At 39.2% G+C, this 19,552-nt stretch overlaps 2 protein-coding genes and 1 pseudogene across 2 annotated transcripts in view; all 3 read right to left on the reverse strand.

Annotated features, from left to right (window-relative positions):
- The window catches only part of LOC141439758 (probable phospholipid-transporting ATPase IM), a 53,169-nt gene that overhangs the window by 8,518 nt on the left and 25,099 nt on the right, over window positions 1-19,552 (reverse strand). Inside the window, exons 13-16 of the mRNA XM_074104125.1 lie at window positions 6,473-6,644; window positions 3,325-3,429; window positions 2,561-2,713; window positions 1,811-1,943 (exon numbers count right to left, since the gene is read on the reverse strand). Of these exons, the coding sequence (XP_073960226.1) occupies window positions 1,811-1,943; window positions 2,561-2,713; window positions 3,325-3,429; window positions 6,473-6,644 (563 nt within the window). The remainder of the gene's footprint in view (window positions 1-1,810; window positions 1,944-2,560; window positions 2,714-3,324; window positions 3,430-6,472; window positions 6,645-19,552) is intronic.
- Window positions 7,271-15,373, reverse strand: LOC141439940 (phospholipid-transporting ATPase ID-like). Its single transcript, XM_074104406.1, has 8 exons — window positions 15,369-15,373; window positions 13,982-14,180; window positions 11,362-11,580; window positions 10,726-10,834; window positions 10,500-10,639; window positions 9,606-9,716; window positions 7,465-7,710; window positions 7,271-7,390 (listed from the first exon to the last, which is right to left on the reverse strand). The coding sequence occupies exons 1-8, from the start codon at window positions 15,371-15,373 to the stop codon at window positions 7,271-7,273; spliced, it is 1,149 nt and encodes a 382-aa protein (XP_073960507.1).
- LOC141439757 (probable phospholipid-transporting ATPase IM pseudogene) lies at window positions 16,208-17,925 on the reverse strand (annotated as a pseudogene).

The following is a 19,552-nucleotide window of genomic DNA, read 5'->3' on the forward strand; positions in this document are numbered from 1 at the left end:
TTTGTTGATGTCGGTGCCAAATATATCTTGTAAACGTTGCCCGTAAATATACACACATCAATAATTTGCTATGGACTCGCGTACCTTCTTCGTGAACAGATCTGTAACCAACTAGTTGTTTGGCTGCCTGTCAGTACCGTACTCAAAACTCAAGTGATAAAAATAACGACTAATGTATGCCCACTTTTATTCTAAATCAGTTCAGTACGTTTTTGTCTGTTTGCTTGTCGCTACTTCTTTACCTATATTCGAGTACGGCTGTAAAGGCAGTTGATTAATGTCCGCAGACAAGCAGAGCTACACAACGCGAGAGAAAATTTGCATTCCACTCTTTCGCAGCCTTGCGCGTAAGGGGTCGCATTTAACTCGGGTCGATTAGCACCTATGCTGGTAGGCGTGTTGTCGAAGGCCTCACAACATGCGACATGATGGTAAATAAAAATGGGCCACACACAACACGCGACGTTAAATCCCACACACTATAATATTACACACAATATTATACTACAGCAATATTAGACTCCACTTCACGCTCGACTATATCTAAGGGCATGTTAAGGTTCATTGTTACATTAGTGTTACGAGCGTCTAGGGTACGTGTGGGTTAAAGAAATAACGTACAGGTTAAAGAGAAAAAGAGCACTCTTACAGGGTGATCGGAGCAGATAGGGACAGACCGGACCCTCCGCCAAATCACATATAAGGAGGACATTCCTATGGATATTACAGGATTCTGCGATTTGAAATAACAAAATAATCAAAATAAAACATCAAGCGAATATCACCCAAATGGCAGGAGGGTCTCACAAGACTGTGCGACATGACACGCGGCGGTGAGGGTTAGTACGACAGTGCTGGAAAAAATACGAGTAAGTCAACTACATTATTAAAAGTTTGTAACTATAGTGAATCAGTCCATTGTGTACGTTTTTAAAGCTAACACAGACTTTTTACTAACTACCAGAAATTTAATAAATTTGAATTAGAAGTTACAAAAGTTATAAAATGCACTAAACATTATAGATAGCACAATTAAATATAGTATACTTTACATAAATAAGATAATAACAACAAGTATACTCGCAAACAATGCATATTCGATTGTAATGTAAAACAGCAAATTGTTTACAATTATGTAACTGACAAACTTGAAAGCACAGAAACTGAACCACAACGCACAAGTTACTAGACTCACAAATGCGCACTAACACAATGTCAAACGTGGAATGAATCGCAAGGTTTTTACATAATACACATCTAGAACAATTTAAGATGGACAGATCAACACACAATTTATTTTTAGTGTTTACGGTTATGTCCCATTAACAGCATATCGAAAAAAGTTGTTGTACTAATCTTTTAGTTATACATTATAAAACCATTGCGATTCTTTCTACAATAACAATAAGGCGGTTCATACGAGTAGACAATTTTTGAAAAAAAAAAACACATTACACACACCCTTTTATTTCAAAAAGTTACAATATTGTTATAATCTAAATTAAATGTATATTCCGTCTGTCTGACAAAGACAAATGGCATAGTAACAGACAAAGACAAATTAATTGCGAGTTTAATTTTAAACAAGCTTTTATGAATAAAGGGCGTGTCTAGTCCAAGCACAATCGCCACACAACGCAAGTCATTTTACTCGCGTCGTGTCGTGAGTTTTTAAACATCTCGATTAGGGGTCAGTTGAAGAAAAATGGTGTATGAACCGCCTCGGATGTATTGAAACGATCCAGTCAGGCAAGGAGAGCACGAGATGTAAAGGCAGTGATATAGAAGGTGTAGCTCTTTGTCTCTCTACCTGTGTGCTACCGTGTTATGTTCCCACCTAAATGTGACGACGGAGACGGCGGGCGCGTTCAGTTTGACGTTGGCGGCGCGGCCGGGCGACGGGCCCGGCGCCGCGCCGCCGTTCGCCGCGCCTTCCGCCGAACCTGCAATAATAACTTCATTATACAAACTAGCCATACATTAACCGCCTGATCTAACATATTTTAGTACATACTCTAGGTATATAGAACTTTCGCTTGAAACTAGATGATGCCTACAACGTGGATTTCAAGCAAACGTTTATATAATAATAATAAAGTTTGGTTTAAAAGAAATCGCGTAACTCTTCAAACATATTTAACGGCCGATATTTATCGTTGTAATGTGTTTAGTTGCAAATATCTTCATACTGATTAAAAATTCGACTAAATTATCCGCCGATAAAAAGTTTATAGTCTGCGGGGCCTCTAACTAAGTATATACTCATTACCATCACATCAACCATAGGTCGTCCACTGTTGGACTCAGGCCTCCTCCATAGCCGTCCAATCACTTCGGTTGGAAGCGGCCTGCATCCACCGTAAACCCGCGGCTTTAACCAAGTCATCCGTCCATCCCGTTGGTGGACTCCCCACGCTTCGCTTGCCGATCCCCGGTCTCCATTCGAGAACTTCTCAGCCCCAACGGCTATCTGTTCTCCGTGATATATGGCCTTCCCCATACCATACGTATATATTACCGTTACTAAATATGTGGATAACTGTATGTGCAGTGCACTGACCGTGCGGCAGGAAGGTGTTGACGACGCGGATGGAGTCACGGCACTTGGCCAGCTGGCGGTCCACGTCGTCGTACGCGGCGCCGTCTATCACGAACACCTCCGCCATGTCATCTGTCAACAGCTGGCACGAGTACCCGATGTTGATCGCCGTCTCTGCAGTTCATTAGTTAAATATATTCGTTTCGTCTACTGACAAAAAATTGTCTGCCATCATGTGCCATTGGCGCCTGAACGCATTGTATATAGGACCAGCAATGGAGTGACTGTCCGGCAACTGGAGACCATACAATAAGCAATGGTTTTCAGAACGCAACTGGTACATTCTTCACAGTTGCTAATGACAATTTTACCACTCGCAAACATGCTATGGATGCGTCTAAGCCGCATTTACTTTAGTGTAGTTGAAATAAACCGCTGGTATTTTTTTTTTTCAGTAAAATAATTACATCTTTTTTTATCCGGTTACCTTTACTTGCCCGAATATCATTTGCCCGAATTTCACTTGCCATACCAACGTTTGCCATAAAATATATAGAACCGTGCTGTTTTCAGGATTTTTCTAAATGTCATCATATAGAATGCAGTAGGTTAGGTTAGGTTAATATCAAATCTGAAGAAATTACTATTTTAGAAATAAATTACTTTATGGCAAATGAAAATTCTAGAAAACGATACATTCGGGCAAACGATAGAGAACCTTTTTTATCACCTAGTTGCTTAGTAAAAATGAATGAAAATAGAATAGTGCTGAAATGTGTTGTTACCTTGTTTGTCGCCTGTCAGCACCCATATTTTGATGCCCGCCATACTAAGGTTTGCTATCGTTTCCGGTACTCCGTCTTGTAGTTTATCTTCAATTGCTGTTACACCTGTAAATAGAGATAATTTATTTATTGCGGTCAGTGCAGTGCAGATATACAGACTGAAAAGATAAGATCACAAAGACCATGCGTGGAAATATGACTCGCATTTGCCGGTTTTTTATTTATTTATATGTCATTGATTATTTTTAAAACTGATGATTTCGCCGCATTGGGCAAAATCTTATATTACACACGGTGGAAGGTAATAGACGTCGTACGGCTGATATATTCTGTCCACGTGGTCCGACTGCCTTTGATGATATTATGATATTACAGTAAATTAATGCTGAGCATACCCAGAGCAGCAGGTCGGTCTCGTCTCCTTAGATGAGTCCAGCTGCTCGTCGCTCGTGCAGCGCGAGCGCGGCCACCTGGTGCCGCCGCTTCCACTCCGCGAAGCCGCGCTCCTCCCGGCCGCCACGCCAGCGCCAGTGTCCCAAGCCTTCACCCGCGAATTCTATTCACACCAAACAATAATCCATTGACGGGGAATTTCTCGTAAGCAGTTAAAAAACCTGCTACGGTTAAGAGAGTAGCACAGGCGAATGTGGTCGCGAATATTTAAATGCATATTGATATAATGTCAGCCATTATGCAGAAAAGGAGAGGTGATTAATTTCAGTTGCTACATTGAAGGCGGTTCAAGATTCCTTGGAAGGTTTGACGTTTCCTAAGACGGACGAATTTAACTTGTGACAAAGAACTGCATTCGTATCTTTCGGAGAGCCCCTTCGGACGTAATATGTACCCGTAAAACACCGATCAGACACTACGAATAGCATAGCTAACTTTTAAGCTAGTTTACTTACATTTAAATGCTCCTGTGTTTGTGTTTTCACCCTCGTCCGGTTTGATTTTAACCTCTCATATATTACATTATCAGCACCTTTTGTATATAACCTAATTTCACCATCCTTCCTCAATATCACGGACATTCTTTCCTAACATTATTAAACTAATATACACAACAATTCATACACCTGTAAAAAAAACCAGAATCAATACTATAATATTTATGTATACAGAAAACCTTTTACCATAAAAAAAAATTTATCTCACCTCTGTTTCACCCATTACTTCTATAGTAATACTATTAGGCGCGCGTTCTCTGAACACGAAACCGAAATTTCTAGCGGCTAATCCGGCACTCATCTGGTGATTGGGCCTAAAACACAACAACCATCATCAAATGGTTCTTCACCTGCCACACATGAGTTATCCCGAGTATAGTTCACCAACCTGATATTCGAGTCGTCCATTCTTTTGGTCGGGCACGAAGTTGTCAGAGCGCCAGCAGACGGAAGAAGTCGTGGACGTGTTGGTCGCCGCTGCGCACCGCGTCGAGTAAAGTCACCGAAGTTTTACTCGGCCTCATGCTCCGGATTATAAAATAGCATTGTCTCGGGAAGTATACATGCGTGAAAATTTCCGCTCATCGGTTCAAGATAGCGTACCACTGACATATCGTGCGCCAAGTCTTACACCAAAGTTAAACAAATCTACGTTACACTTATTATAAACATAATGCTTGTAAAAAGTTTTCTTAAAAAAATAATTTTTAATACAAGCTTTTTTGCCGAATGTACTTTTTGTTGACTGTACTTGAATTGTCGTCTAAACTACATATCTGTACCAAATTTCAAGTCGGTACTATTAACTATTGAGGAGTTCCTCCTGCAGAGACGATTCTGACAGAACCAAGTTGTCACTACCAGATTATTGTATTGTCACCAAATTTACATAAGTATGCTAAATTTCAAGTCGATCGGACAATGGAAGTGGGTCAAATTTAGCTTCCAAGATTTGACCCAAACAAACAATAAATAAATAAATAAGCAAACAGGGCAAGCTACAGAAAAGCTTCTAAAAATATCGCCGAAATGTAAGCACTTGTGCAAGTATTCGAATAAAAAACAATTTGAATTCACATCCTCCTTGGTTCTGGCTGTTTGCTTCTAAAACCATTGCCAGTGCACGCCGCGCGCAGCTCAAAAAAAATTGCAGGCTGTCTGTCAGCACAGTTCATTTGCGGGAAATTCGGCGGGACTTCGTATGTTGTGTAATTAAATAATAAGAAGCTCGACTAGTGTGAATAAATTGTAAACTGTATTATAAACCTTGTAAACAGTGTAAAATACTTAGTATGATTTTTTTAGTGTAAAAAACAATAGGTAAACATAGTGATTAATACGGTGTAGATTTGGCGAGCGCTTTATCAAAGTTGGCTTCATTGAGGTTTGTGGTTCATAAATTGCTTTATTATTTTTTGTACAAAAACGAATAAACCACACAGTCAGACAGTCAGTACATTATATTATCGAAGCTTTTATAAAACATAATTAAAATCGCAAACTTCAAGGTAAATATTCAAACGACATAGCTACCCGTTGCTAGGCGACTCGGTAAATAAAATAGAGTGACGGCAACTCCACTACACTTTTGTCCATGTTCTGTTGTTTATCTGTTTCGTTTTACTGATATGCTTTCCTGTGCGTGTGACAAAGACAAGGCATTTGTCAATGTTGTGGAATTCTGGCAACGTTTATCTTTTAATTAGCAATTTAGAAATGGCTTTAAAATTAATTTAATTCAATATTTCTCTATGATTATTAGAATTTAATAGAAAAAACAACAAATACTCGCTGAAAGTATGATATTCCATCAGATTTGTTCCGTTTTCGCGAGTGATATTTGCACTTTTTAAAGACGCACGTGGGCATCGTTACGCTTGCACTGACAACAACGTACTGAGAAAAAAGAAGGCCACATTTACCAAAGTGGCGCTCATTTGGCTCGGACATATTCGGACGCGCGACTGTGGATCTACAGTTTAATACATCAGTGTTTATATGTCAGTATTTTGACTTTTCGACTATATTTTTAAAACTGATGATTTCGCCGCAAGTGATGGGCAATTTGCGCATCTTATATTACACTACGGTGGAAGGTACAGTAGACGTCGTACGGCTGATATGATCCCTCTGTCCACGTGGTCCGACTGCCTTTGATGATATGATGATATTACAGTAAACGTTAATGCTGAGCATACCCAGCAGCAGCAGGTCGGTCTCGATCTCCTCGTAGATGGCGTCCAGCTGCTCGTCGCGGTCGTGCAGCGCGAGCGCGGCCACCTGGTGCCGCCGCTTCCACTCCGCGAAGCCGCGCTCCTCCAGCGGCCGCCACGCCAGCGCCAGTGTCCGCAAGCCTTCACCCGCGAATTTCTATTCACACCAAACAATAATCCATCATGAACGGGGACTTTGCTCGTAAGCAGTTAAAAAACGCTGCTACTGGTTAAGAGAGTAGCACACGGCGATATGTGGTCGCGAATATGTTAAATGATATTGATCTAATCAGTCAGCCATTTGCATGCACGACGGTCGGTGACCAGCGTTCGTAGTTCGCGAATAACGCGGGCAATTCACGTATTCCTAGGAAGGTGATCCTCGGCCATAACTTCATTTACATAATTCAACCGTGCTCTTTGTAACTGTCGGTTAGATTTTCGCGGCCCCTTCGGACGTAATATGTACCCGTAAAAACACCGATCAGACACTACGAATAGCATAGCTAAGAATAAGAAGCTAGTTTACTTACATTTAAATGCTCCTGTGTTTGTGTTTTCACCCTCGTCTGGTTTGATTTTAACCTCTCATATATTACATTATCAGCACCTTTTGTATATAACCTAATTTCACCATCCTTCCTCAATATCACGGACATTCTTTTCCTAACATTATTAAAATCTAATATACACAACAATTCGTACACCTGTAACAAAAAAAAACCAGAATCAATACTTATAATATTATATGTATACAGAAAACATTTTACCATAAAAAAAAATCTATCTCACCTCTGTTTCACCCATTACTTCTATAGTAATACTATTAGGCGCGCGTTCTCTGAACACGAAACCGAAATTTCTAGCCGCGGACACCAATGCCGACTCATCTGGTGATTGGGCCTAAACACAACAACCATCATCAAATGGGTTCTTCACCTGCCACACATGAGTTATCCCGAGTATAGTTCACCAACCTGATATTCGAGTCGTCCATTCTTTTGGTCGGGCATGACGGTGTGGCAGAGCGCCAGCAGACGGAAGAAGTCGTGGACGTGTTGGTCGCCGCTGCGCACCGCGTCGAGTAAAGTGCCGTCAAAGAACTTGAACTCGGCCTCATGCTCCGGATTAAACGAGAAGTCCAACGGCTGTATTCTCTGCGGGAAGGCCACATCGTAACGCACAGGACTCGCCGCCTTCATGCAAACAACGTTAGCGACCAGCTGACATTATCGTGCGCCAAGTCTTACACCAAACGTTAAACAAATCTACGTTCAACTTATTTTATTATAAACATGATACGTGCTTGCTTGATTAGTGACTAACGTTAGGGGAAACTTACTTCGGAACCGCAATTAATCGTTTAATGACATAGTTATAGAGGGAAGGCGGTTTACGAGAATTGTAATAAAGTTTATGTCGATCGCGGAGATCGTTTAACGTATATTTGTTTACCCATTAAACCGGCTCCAAACGTTGAGCCGCAGGCGGTACGGTGCAACCTAATCCCCGATATCAAAGGACAGGCACGACAGTTTTACAGCTCAGCGAGACTCCGACTAACAAAGTGTGGAGCCGATTTTACTGAATGCATACAGATTAAATCGTAAATCAAATCAAAGCGTTCTACAAATCCAACACGATGCAAAGCCCCGCATGCAACACAAACAGAAACAACTATTTACACATTCACAAACAGAGTTACGGTATCTGGTCAGGCGGGTTCAGTTAGTTTGATTAGTTCGTACAAGAGGCTAGCCTATACATATAGTTTACGTGTTCTGTGAGGTTTTGGAAGTGGATTCTGACACCTAACTAAAATACTTTTTAATGGTATTAAATACTGAAATTGTAGAAATTGATAGATGTTAGCCTAAAAACCATTCCACAAAAGAAATAGAAGAACGACTATACTCATGATTTGTGGTGTGGATAGTAAGAATACTGATGTTCCTTGCTCAAATAACGAATATTGAACTATTCTACTTATTCAATTATATTTTGTAGTTTGATTTAGTTATTTGAGCAAGTCCAACGAAAAACAGGCCCAATACTGAGAAGGTATCACTGTCAAGTGTTTCTGTCAGTGTTTTTAAGACTTCAGGAAGATGTCACAGCCATGTATGGAAATGCCAGAGGCGAGGGAAAACAACAACAGTCAGCTCGGCCCAAACAAAGCTCGAACGGTAAATGCCGATACAAGTCAGTTAAATTATAACTAGTATTCAGAGCCAGGTGTGACTTCCGCTGCTTTTACTACTAATATATGCATTGCAACGGTTATCGTTAACTATAATTATATGTATTGAGTCTGAGGGCCACTTTCTATAGAACCACGTGTATCGTTTTTGATTGCACACGTGACTCTGTATGCGATCAGAACTTCCAAAAGTCGATAATTTAAATAAAAATATATACGAAAACATGTGAATTCGTTTCTATTTTGGCGATTGATGTAGCAATGTGACTAATATAGTACGTAAGATTGCCACACGCCTTGTATCGGATCGTCTTAGTTAGACACAACATTATGTATTTTATCAACACTGGACAGCGAGTCATTCGATGCGTCAAGTTAGCTATTAGAGATAGTCTAGGGCAACATGGCACGCCCTCCTATTTTAGGCTATATTTTTAAATAGTATTACAAAAATATTACTCGATGAAGCATCACTATGTTATCCATCCTAATTTGCGGAACAATTGTTTCACATGATTTTTATAACAAAAAAAAAACTTTTGAATAGAAACGGGGAACTTTTAACAAATTGTAATATTTTAAGCCTTACGTGACATGTTATCGTAGACGATCTCGCGTCTATCGAGCCAGCAAAGGACTCGCGTTAGATGCCAGCACACAGAAGGCGACCAAAAGCGATAACGACTATTACAATCGAATCTTATGATAGCACAACACACTGGTTGAGTATACCAGGGTAAATATTGATTCATAGTAGATATTCAAAACCAGATAAGTATTATCATCTGCCACAGCAGCCGTTTCTGTGCTAGCAGCTGGAAGCTTTGAAGATTGACGGCTGGCATTGTTGTTATGGGTGTTTGTGTGTGTATATGTGAATGGATGGTAGGGGGGAGCGGTGTATGTGTGCGTACATGCGCGCGCTCCGGCTGGCGGCGCGCGCCGGCGTGGAGCGGCCGGCCTCGTGCTCCTGGTCCAAGAGGCGCGCGCGCGACGCCGAGCCGCCGCCCGCGCGTCCGCCGCCGACCGCTGCCCGCACACAACTCACACTATTTATGCCGCCCTGGTACTTACAGACCGACCTCGACTACATTATCTCATATTAAACACTAATTAACGCTTTATTACCCTAACCTGACGCTTAATTGTAATGAGCGCCGTTACGTTTCAGTTTAACAAGCGCGAGGCACTTTAGCTTGCGAAATGGCATACCAAACCCAGGCCCCTCGTTGCAGATATTATAATGATTTAATAATTCGATGTTTCTCAAATTTAATTATCGTGAATTTAGCTAACACTAAACGCAACTGCATCGTGTGTCCATGCAAATAAGTGTAGAATCTCGTGAAAGGTGAATGGCAGACTGTAGTGTGGCTAATATTTAGTGAAAGATCGCACCTGTTGATGCGATCGTAAATGAACACAAATAATATCGCAAAACGTGTGCACACATGCACAAACTGGTATACGAAAACAAGAGTAAACTCAAACGATTCACATCGGTTACGTTCGGACAAAACATAATCCCAAAGCTAGACGGGACGAGGACAAAAACATTTCAAATCGCAATCTGTATCACTCAAAAATCAAACTTTTGTATGAATCTTTTCGATGTTTTACGCAATTCAAACTTCATGCAAAACAAAACTGTGAACGCTTAGGTCGTGCTGTTTTGCTGTGGTGTTGCAACAACTGAATGAATGCAACCTACATGCTGTGATTTCTAGGATGAAGTGCTAGTCTACGGTTTTATACTTGAGAGATAAACTATGTTCAATTCAATAAGAGAGTGAGCCGTGTTGCGCGTGATACCTCGTTTAGTTCGATAGCCTCGCCGGTACTCTCGTCGACCACGTCTCCGTAGCAGACGCCCGCTATCGAGCACTTATTGAATGTCATTATATTTTGCGTCAGAGTGCCCGTTTTGTCCGAGAAAATGTACTGGATCTGACCTAAAAACCAGAACATTTCAAAATATTTAAATTAGAAAATTATTCTTTACAGTTGAATAAGATGTAATGACGTTTCAAATGCGTACCAAGCTCCTCGTTAAGCGTGGTCGTCCTCGCTTTGGCTGCGGTGCCGGTTTTTTCGTAATACATCTTCTCGTCCCAATTTATGAGGAAACTCTGCGCGAATCTTATAACCTGTAACAATAAAGGGTTGATAATAACCAATCGTGGTTAAGTAATTTTATATTGTTATTTGCTCATGTCTTATGATTAATTAATTATATATAGGTTACAATGTCTTGTCATTAATGTCTAATTTTGACAAAATCACGCATAATTTTTTGCCGATGGGGCTGGCTGATTGCACTGTTTCGGGTCTAATAATAGTCTCGTGATATCGTCTCGGTTTAGTAAAGTCCGATCCGAGTCGAAAGTTTAGAAAATCGACTTAGAAGATTTTTTTTACCTGCACAGTCAGTTATAATAAGTAAATGTAGTTTAAGGATTTTTAACAAGGAGTTTTGTAGCTCATGGTTTTATGTATTTTAGAACTATTTCGGGCATCAACAGATGCACACCTAAAATTTTGTGAAACTGTATTGCCTACGTGAAAACAAAAGTTTTGATCCTTCGAACCGGATAAATAAAAAAATATATAGCTAATTAAAGTCTCGAAAAGTTTAACATTTAAAAATCGATAACAAAAGCGTAACAGCACTCACTTCGACGGAAACGTATAGCGATATAGGCACCACTGTGTTCATGACAATCGCGTAGGAGAAGAACACGAGGAAGGCGATGACGACGGCGCCCGAGGCGGGCTCGGCCGGCACGAGCGTGTCCCACGGCAGATACGCCTGGAAGTGCCGCCCCACCAGCCACTCCCACACGCCGCACGCCACCGTGCAGAATACGCACATTGACAGCAGGAAGAACACTATCTGCAAAGCGTTACCAAACAAACATTAAAGCTGGATCACGTTTTTTATAGTGCTGTTTATGTTGAAGCGACCTGATAAAACTGCCGAGGACGATTTAATATATAAATATTATTTATCAGACGTGCGTGTGCATTCACGATTTCGGTCGGGTCCGATATAATACTGAATATATACTGCTTTGAATGAACAGCAAGACCCGACAGTAAAAAAAGGTTAAAACTGTCGGTCCGACCTAATGTGAACCAGCTCTCACACGTGCGTAGTATGCATTTATTACTCTTTCACGCTACAACGGCAAATTTGGGTGAAATTTAATATGCAGAATTGTTATAGAAAAATGAAACTTTTTACTATAATAAGATTCCATGGTAGTTCAGGAATCAAAATAAAGTCTAAGTAAAATTTTACACAGTTGTTCTTTACATAACGTAAATGAAGAACACACACACTGTAATTTTTGGGAATGCCTATACCCTCCTAATGCCCACAGTCCTTTATAAAGGACTTATTTGTAATTTGAACATCAAACTCTATCATAAATGACATAAAGTTTGATGTTCATATAAAATTAAAAATATATATAATTTTTTAAATGTAAACGTTTCAGTAAGTGTAACCTATTGTGTTGGTGTCCACTATACTTTAATGGTTTACGTAACTAACTAAATGTAAATAAAACAACGTCAATTGGGATGTCCCAATTTTTGACAACGTATAATAAATCGAAAACCGTTTGGAGAAATAGGCTTTGTGAATCGTTTTCAGAAATCCTTTCAGAAATCACTTTATACAACGATCAACGTGTCATAAACCAGTGTAAATAATTCGTCATGTTATGTTTATTAAACTTGAAAAAAAAAACATAGGTACATAATAAAATAACATGAATAATTGAACATGAGAGCTCAATCAGCTTTATTATTATCTTGACGACTGCTTACAAGGTACAGCTGAATTTTGCTTACTTTGCCGTAAAATAATGCAGGTGTTTTGTTTTGTTAGATGTTAAGTTAGCAGTAAATAATACATAATAAATGTGGCGATACGTTTCAAATGCATAACGTCCAGAGACAACGTAGCAAGACGTCAACTGTTTAGTTTCAATTTAGACGATTTTCAAACTAGACGGGTGTTTGTTTATATTTACGACTGGTTTCATACTAAAATCCAAGATTTAAGTCTAATTGCGAGTCGAGTTAAGGCCGCTCTAAGGGTATTATCGTTCAATGCGCGCTATCAGATTAGCATTTACCATTTCTTTCTATCCAATAGCATACCTATATTTTATCAGAAGGTCGACAAAAACTACATTCTACTGTTTCTGTGTTCGCTACCACCCGATAGCTACTAAACAGATTTCAATTTGTAATCTCATTTAAAACTATTGTAAGTAAGTTAATTAATCTTCAAAGAAAGAAAGAGACTCAAAAACCAGAACTTAGAATTCAATTTTCATTAATTAGTTTTATTATTAATTGTGATGCACTGTGTTGTTTTAGCCAACCAACGAGGTTTTATTTTAAGGAATCCGTCTACATCGATTTCGTATGCTAGCACGCTATAGGATCACGCAAAGGCTAATTTAGTACCTATACCTACCGTGTTATCGTGCCATTCATATCGTAAGCTTTTTGAGCGGACGTTCGCCCCGAAGGTTTTAAATAAAAAAGCAAAAACTGTTTAGTTACGACGTACCAAATTCTCGATGTTTAGTTAAACTACAGTAGAAGATGTATAGGTAAGGGATAGTATAGAATGATGAAAACTATACTTGTGAATTTCGTGAAAACTGTTAGATGAACATTATATTTCTGATATTTGATTGAGGTCCCGATGTTTTAACGCAGTTGCATGCATCATCCCCACCCCTGTCTCTCCATACCGTGTGCCTACCCGTTATCCTCGGGAGAACATTAACCTTGTATATTACGTAACAAATATATCTGATGATATACTGATTCTAATTATTTATTCAATTTTTAATTTTAAACAGTAAAACAGAACAGTACAATTTAGGCATGTTGAATGATACAAAAATGAGTTGTGGTTATCTATGATTAGATACATCTAGCTGGAATGGTTAACTACTAGATATTTAAGTTTTTTAATGCTTATTTGTTGGTAATCTATATAAATGAGTCAATCAACTTTTTAGTGTAGCTTGTTGCCATGGTGATGTCTTCAGAGTTACTTATTAAAAGTGATATTTTATGAGGTACAAATCCTCTAAAAGTTAGTTGTTGTGACAGTTTTAAGGCAATTCCTTCATGGCTCATCTCCTAAAGAGGCTATTAGAATAAATTGCAAATATTTTTCTAAGATAGTATACTGTTGGCTCCTGAGTTACGGGACACAATAAAATACACTTAAAAGTTGACCCAAACAAATTAAATAAACTCACCCCTATAATAAGAAAATTAAGTAGCCTATCTATGCTGGTGCGCTTGAACTTGTCTTGCCGGAGTTCTGCATGAGCTTGGTGTCCTTGCCGGCGAAGACCACCACGCCGTAGCACCAGCTCGTGTTGCGCAGCACGCAGCCGCGCAGCAGCACCTTGTCGTTGTCCAGAGAGAAGTGCTGCCCGCGCCAGCTCAGGGTACCTGCGACAATCGTTCGCTACAGGGGGCTCTACTCTACAACGAATATGTGCGGCCACATGCAAGTCGCTCGACGCTCGTTTACAGCGATATATCTGGTCACGAGACCCTATTTTGAATTTCCCGCGACTCAAAAAAGCAACGTCAAGTCGTCGCATCGAACAGCAGCGTCAAGATGGCTGCTTGCAGGAATGATCTTGGTCTTGGAAACTGATTTCTTAACCTCCTTTAGTGGCAGTCGTGACAGTGGTACAAATGAAAGAAATCGGTGAATGAAAAAAAAAACAGTTCTTTTTCCGAAATTTAAGAGGTATTTTTTTCCAGCGATAAAGCTCAACATTTTCAGCTTATATCGCTATATGTCACGTGACCAGATTTGACGCTAGAAACGAGCGTCGGCGACTGCATGAGGCCTCACCTTCAAAGTTCGTATCGTACCATCCTTCTCACTCTCGTATTATAATATAAGCGTCAGCAGGACGGCAAAATACGAAGTTCGAATTTTGCAATTCGTAGTACAGACCCAGGTTTTTAGCAACGTCAGTCAATCAACTGACTTTATGAGCTGTCGAAACACGATTCTCTCAGATTTGGAACGGCAACAGCTAGTGAACGTCACTTATTTGCCAACCCAATCGCCTTTTTTTAAAGCAATTTTTTTTAGTTGATTGGTTAATTGCCCGATGTTAGAAGTGTATCGCGTCAAACCGTCAAAGGCGTCACTTACATTTTGAGTTAAATATTCCGATGAAAACCCTTTACAGGGACGTTCAATCTATTTAAAGACCTATGAAAGAGTAAAGTGACTGACAGCATGACTGCACAGCCAATGCACAGCCTAAGCCACTGGAGCAAGCGACGTGAAATCAAGAACAGGTATTTCTTAAGCATCCTACAAGTAGAGATGCGCTAAGAAGGATTTTTTCGAAATTGAATCGACGCTCGATTAAATTCATTTATATGGAGCGCAGGTACAGTTACCCAGTAAAATCTTTCAAATACATAATACAAATACAAGTCCAAAATACTAAGTGTCTAATTAATGGCCCTTAACATACCTCTATGTAGGTATATATTTATTGAATCTCAATATATAAGTGGAGGAAAACCTTTTTAACAAACGGCACTAGTCAACAATATCCTGAATGTAATTGTGAATCAACTGTCCATGTATTTCACTCGTTACCTAACCTCATCGTTAATTCGTCATTACGACATTTGCGAATACTGCTCGTCTCGTCGTTTCGCAAAGTACCTCTAACAATGTTTCTAAACACGAGTGAATGAACTCAAGGCTAACTCGTGTCAACCCATGCATTAATGTTTCTAGTACGGCATAGTATAGAGCAGGGTGCGGAAAAACATGATTTTTCGCAAATTTCACAGACTATTTCGGTGCACGCAACATCGCCGTGTTAGCAAAAATCACTCGATATCGAGTCACCTTAATAAAAAGATAAAAGAAGCAATACAGTTTAATTAAAACCAATTTGCAAAGTAGTGGACTAAATAGATACAAATCAAACGTCGGCCCCGTCGATCCCAGTTACACGCCCCGACGAGGCCACTAATAAATCTAGTCCATGGTTAATCAAACTAATGAATCTTGCACCTCGTTATTTAGGGTCGAAACGTACACATCTTTACGGTCGACCTAGTCCACTCACATCCCACGCCTAATAAAGGTTTTTTGCCCATGATGTAAGTGTGAATATTTGTTTCGATTACCTACGTTCATTTCATTAATTTTAGTAATAATCGTGTCGTTATGTCACAAAACCTTGGCGAGCATTATTAGGAACTTCTGTATTTTCCTTATACACGATAAATTTACCTACTCGAAATAAATACTGTTTGCTTGGTGATGAATAATTATGTTATTTACAAGTTAACTTTAAAGCTTCGTATATTTGGCCAAGGCTGTATGTGTATTTTTGTCTCAAACAAGTGTAAAAGTAACCAGAACACGTCCAAGATTTGTCAATACCTTCAAATTTATTAAGTAGATTGTTGGGCGTTTCGCAGACAATTTCTCCGTCGAAGGCGCCCAATTGTGCGTCGTCCTGACTCATTGCAGCCGTCTCCAAAAGGCACTGACGACATTTTAAATTTGTCTCCCTGTAACAAACCAAATAGGAAATAAAAAATTAAATCGTGGCCAGAATTCCGTGTAAAAGTCTAAATTGTGTCTAAAGTTCATAAAGACCATTCAAACTATCAACCATTCCATCCATCTGTTAAGTTTATAAAAACAGTCATATTCTAAAGCATTATTTCTTCGCTTGGTGGTTATTGTTGACTTGCTTGTACTCTTCGTGAACTTATCGTTAACATTAAATAAACATAAAAGAACCAGAACGCTTGTGCTCCTGCTCTGGTTCTATGTTTCGTTTTCGCTAAGCGCACCTTGAAAAGATCATTTTTCAATTACTAAATGGACAAAGGACACATATCAGCAATTTCATTAAATAAGTAATCAACTTAAAAGCATGTAAATTACGCATAAAAAACAGGGGAATCTCGGCCACCAGCTTAGTAACAACATTCATGAGAGTGCGGATTGCGGAAGATCACGCAACAGTGTTAGTTTTGCAATATATAATTGAATCAATGAATCTGAATAAATTATAACACAATACAGCTAGAATAAAGAGACCCTCCACGCAGTGTAAAGTTAGTTTGTAGTCATCCTGTGACCAAGATCTTTGCAATTTGGTTCAAGCGTGGGGGGCTTTCATAAAGGAATCGAGTTATGTTATCTAAAGAATGAAAAAGTTGACTTAAAAAAGATAGTAAGTATATAACACATTAAATACTGCGACACCGATACGCTTTAAACGCTTCGGTAGACATTACAGGCGGAAAAGGGGGGGGGGGGGCTATAGTATTAAAAATAACGTTGTGTGTGCTTTGGTGTAATTTAATATTAGATAATTGATGCATGACCGTAGCCTACGAACGTACGTAAGGGAACGTAGTTAGTGGTTCTATCTAATGGATAGAGGCAAGAAACTGTGATGTGAGCCTTCATTAGCTTTTACCTACTCTACAATCTGGATATAATTAAGTTGGACTGTGTTACTGTATTAGGGTTGCCAACTTTTTTGTGGGCCTAAAGGGACTTACAAATAATCCTAAATGTTAAATAATACGGGATTTATCATTTTACGCGGGACAATAAAAATCAAACATTTTTAGCGAAATTTCACGTACTTCGTGGACTCGAAACGTTATTAGATTTTACTGCATTTTTTATCATCATATGTAAATATGAAAAACTTGTCAAAGAGTCGAAGAAGTCGAATACTATAGTTGTACGAGCTAACCACATACATACATACATACAAAGTAACACCAGTGAAGTTCCAGCAAAATAAATCATTTCAACCATAATCACTGTTATTTTTTTTGTGTACTAGCGTAACACGAGTGCTGCAGGCTGCAGGTGGTCGTAAGCTATAAGTTTTCAAATACTATAGACATAGATTTAAAAGCCCTTGTTTAGCGGTTGAACATTTTTGAACCGGATAGAACAGTACTCACCCATCCAACTCAGCAGTCTCGATGTAACAGAGGCCGTTGGGCTCTGAACTGCTTAGCAGCAGGATGTCAGCCGCGACGAACTGGTCGTTCTCCAACGGATGACGTCTCCCACCTGAACTGACGCCCACTTCTCTTCCACGAGTTTGCCATTGCGGAGTGTCTTGGCCCGCCGGTGGTTCACTTGCGAGTCGTTCTGGTGACGTTGCTGTCGACAAAAGAGAAGTTTAAAATCACACACACGCACACGCACACGGTTCAAAATCAGGGTTTGTCACGACTGGTTTGTCAAATAAAATAATAAGAGCTTATGTAATCTTTATGAGCTCTTCTATCGCTCAGCTATTGATTAATAGGAGATGAGGAGATGGTCGGTAGGTACATGAAAAACTTATTTAACACATAATAGGTTAGTCATGTCATTGTTTCGTCCACTGTCTCATAAAAAATACAGTGAATCAGTAGACCACCATTAGGCTACAGATTTTCAGTAACCAAATGTCCATAACATTAAATATTCATGAAGGTAAGAACTACCTACCTACAAGTAAATTTTCCTTAACATAGCGATGTCGTTAGCCTACTTACACGTGAACCATTCCCGTGATATATTTACCTGGTATTGATATTTGATTGTGTCAAACGATTTGGGACGAGCTTCTGACCTCAAAAATATTGTTTTGGTCAAGGTTAAATCACAAGGAAGGTCGCTATAGCCGCCGGACATGGACAGGCTCTCCATAAATCATTATCATAGCAGGCTTCTTTACGTAACGTGACATTACAATATGTGGATAATAACGGACGACACTAATGATAGGTAATTTAGTTTTCTGACACTGCATATAACTAGTGTTAACTTTTCCCATAATTGTTATTAGAACTAATTATGTACAACACCGTACAACTAGACACTGCAAAATCTACTTAAGTAGATATTGAACAAGTTTTTTTAGGGGTGCCGTTCCATCGTCATACAAACTTTTATGATAATTTCATTTTACTACGTTCAAGAATCATAAAATTCATTTAGCATAAAAACGGATTTCATATATTACCGAGCAGAAATAAAATATTTATTCAGCATCCGCAACGGAACGTCCTTTTTAGTATGTAAGCAACAGAACAGCTTCTATTAAATTAATATGCCATCGCAAATAATAATAATAACTTAGCAACTAAATTAATAATTCATCGTCTTTTTTAATGAAAATTAGCAACACACCTCGTGGCGCGCTGCGCGGGAACGAGAGCTCGCACGCGCGGGAAACCGCCGGCTCCACAAATGACATGTTGCATTCAGAATACCGCAAACAAGTCACATTTAGTCGCAAGTCGTATATGTACAAGCGAGCGAAGCGAGCGAGCAAGACGGTTCGGAGCAGAAGCGACTCGGATAGGGGTGCAGCTCGAAGAATATAACAACAATTGATATAATGCGACAATTTATATAATTTTAATTTGATATATGTTTGTATGTACAGTTGTGGTCATATAATTAAGAACGATTTTTTATAGAGAAGATTTTTTGAAACTGACAAGTGTTTCTAACTGCATGTATATTTTGTACTTCTCTCGGTATCGTAAAACTTTTCCGTACTAGCGGTAAATTCATTTATACATATAATTGGCTAAAAAATAAATATATAAACTTTATACATTACATCTAAACCTAGTATTACTACTTACTGGCTGGTCATATAATTAAGAACGCTGAATAGTTTATTTTTTATTCAAATTTATATAGAGAACGGACGGCCGCTTTTGTGGTTTTAGGTTATTATTCGAATAATTTTGGCGCCATTTAAGTGCCGTAAAAGTCTTAAAGGCGATTG

Source organism: Choristoneura fumiferana, chromosome 21, assembly GCF_025370935.1.
Source record: "Choristoneura fumiferana chromosome 21, NRCan_CFum_1, whole genome shotgun sequence".
NCBI classification, from domain to species: Eukaryota; Metazoa; Arthropoda; class Insecta; order Lepidoptera; family Tortricidae; genus Choristoneura; species Choristoneura fumiferana.

Excerpts from the sequence above, each read along its gene's own strand:
- LOC141439940 (XM_074104406.1), bottom strand. Across the intron at positions 10,835-11,361 it reads CGCTATACGTTTCCGTCGAA|GTTATAAGATTCGCGCAGAG; the intron begins GTGAGTGCTGTT and ends TTATTGTTACAG. Across the intron at positions 10,640-10,725 it reads CACGCTTAACGAGGAGCTTG|GTCAGATCCAGTACATTTTC; the intron begins GTACGCATTTGA and ends TCTGGTTTTTAG.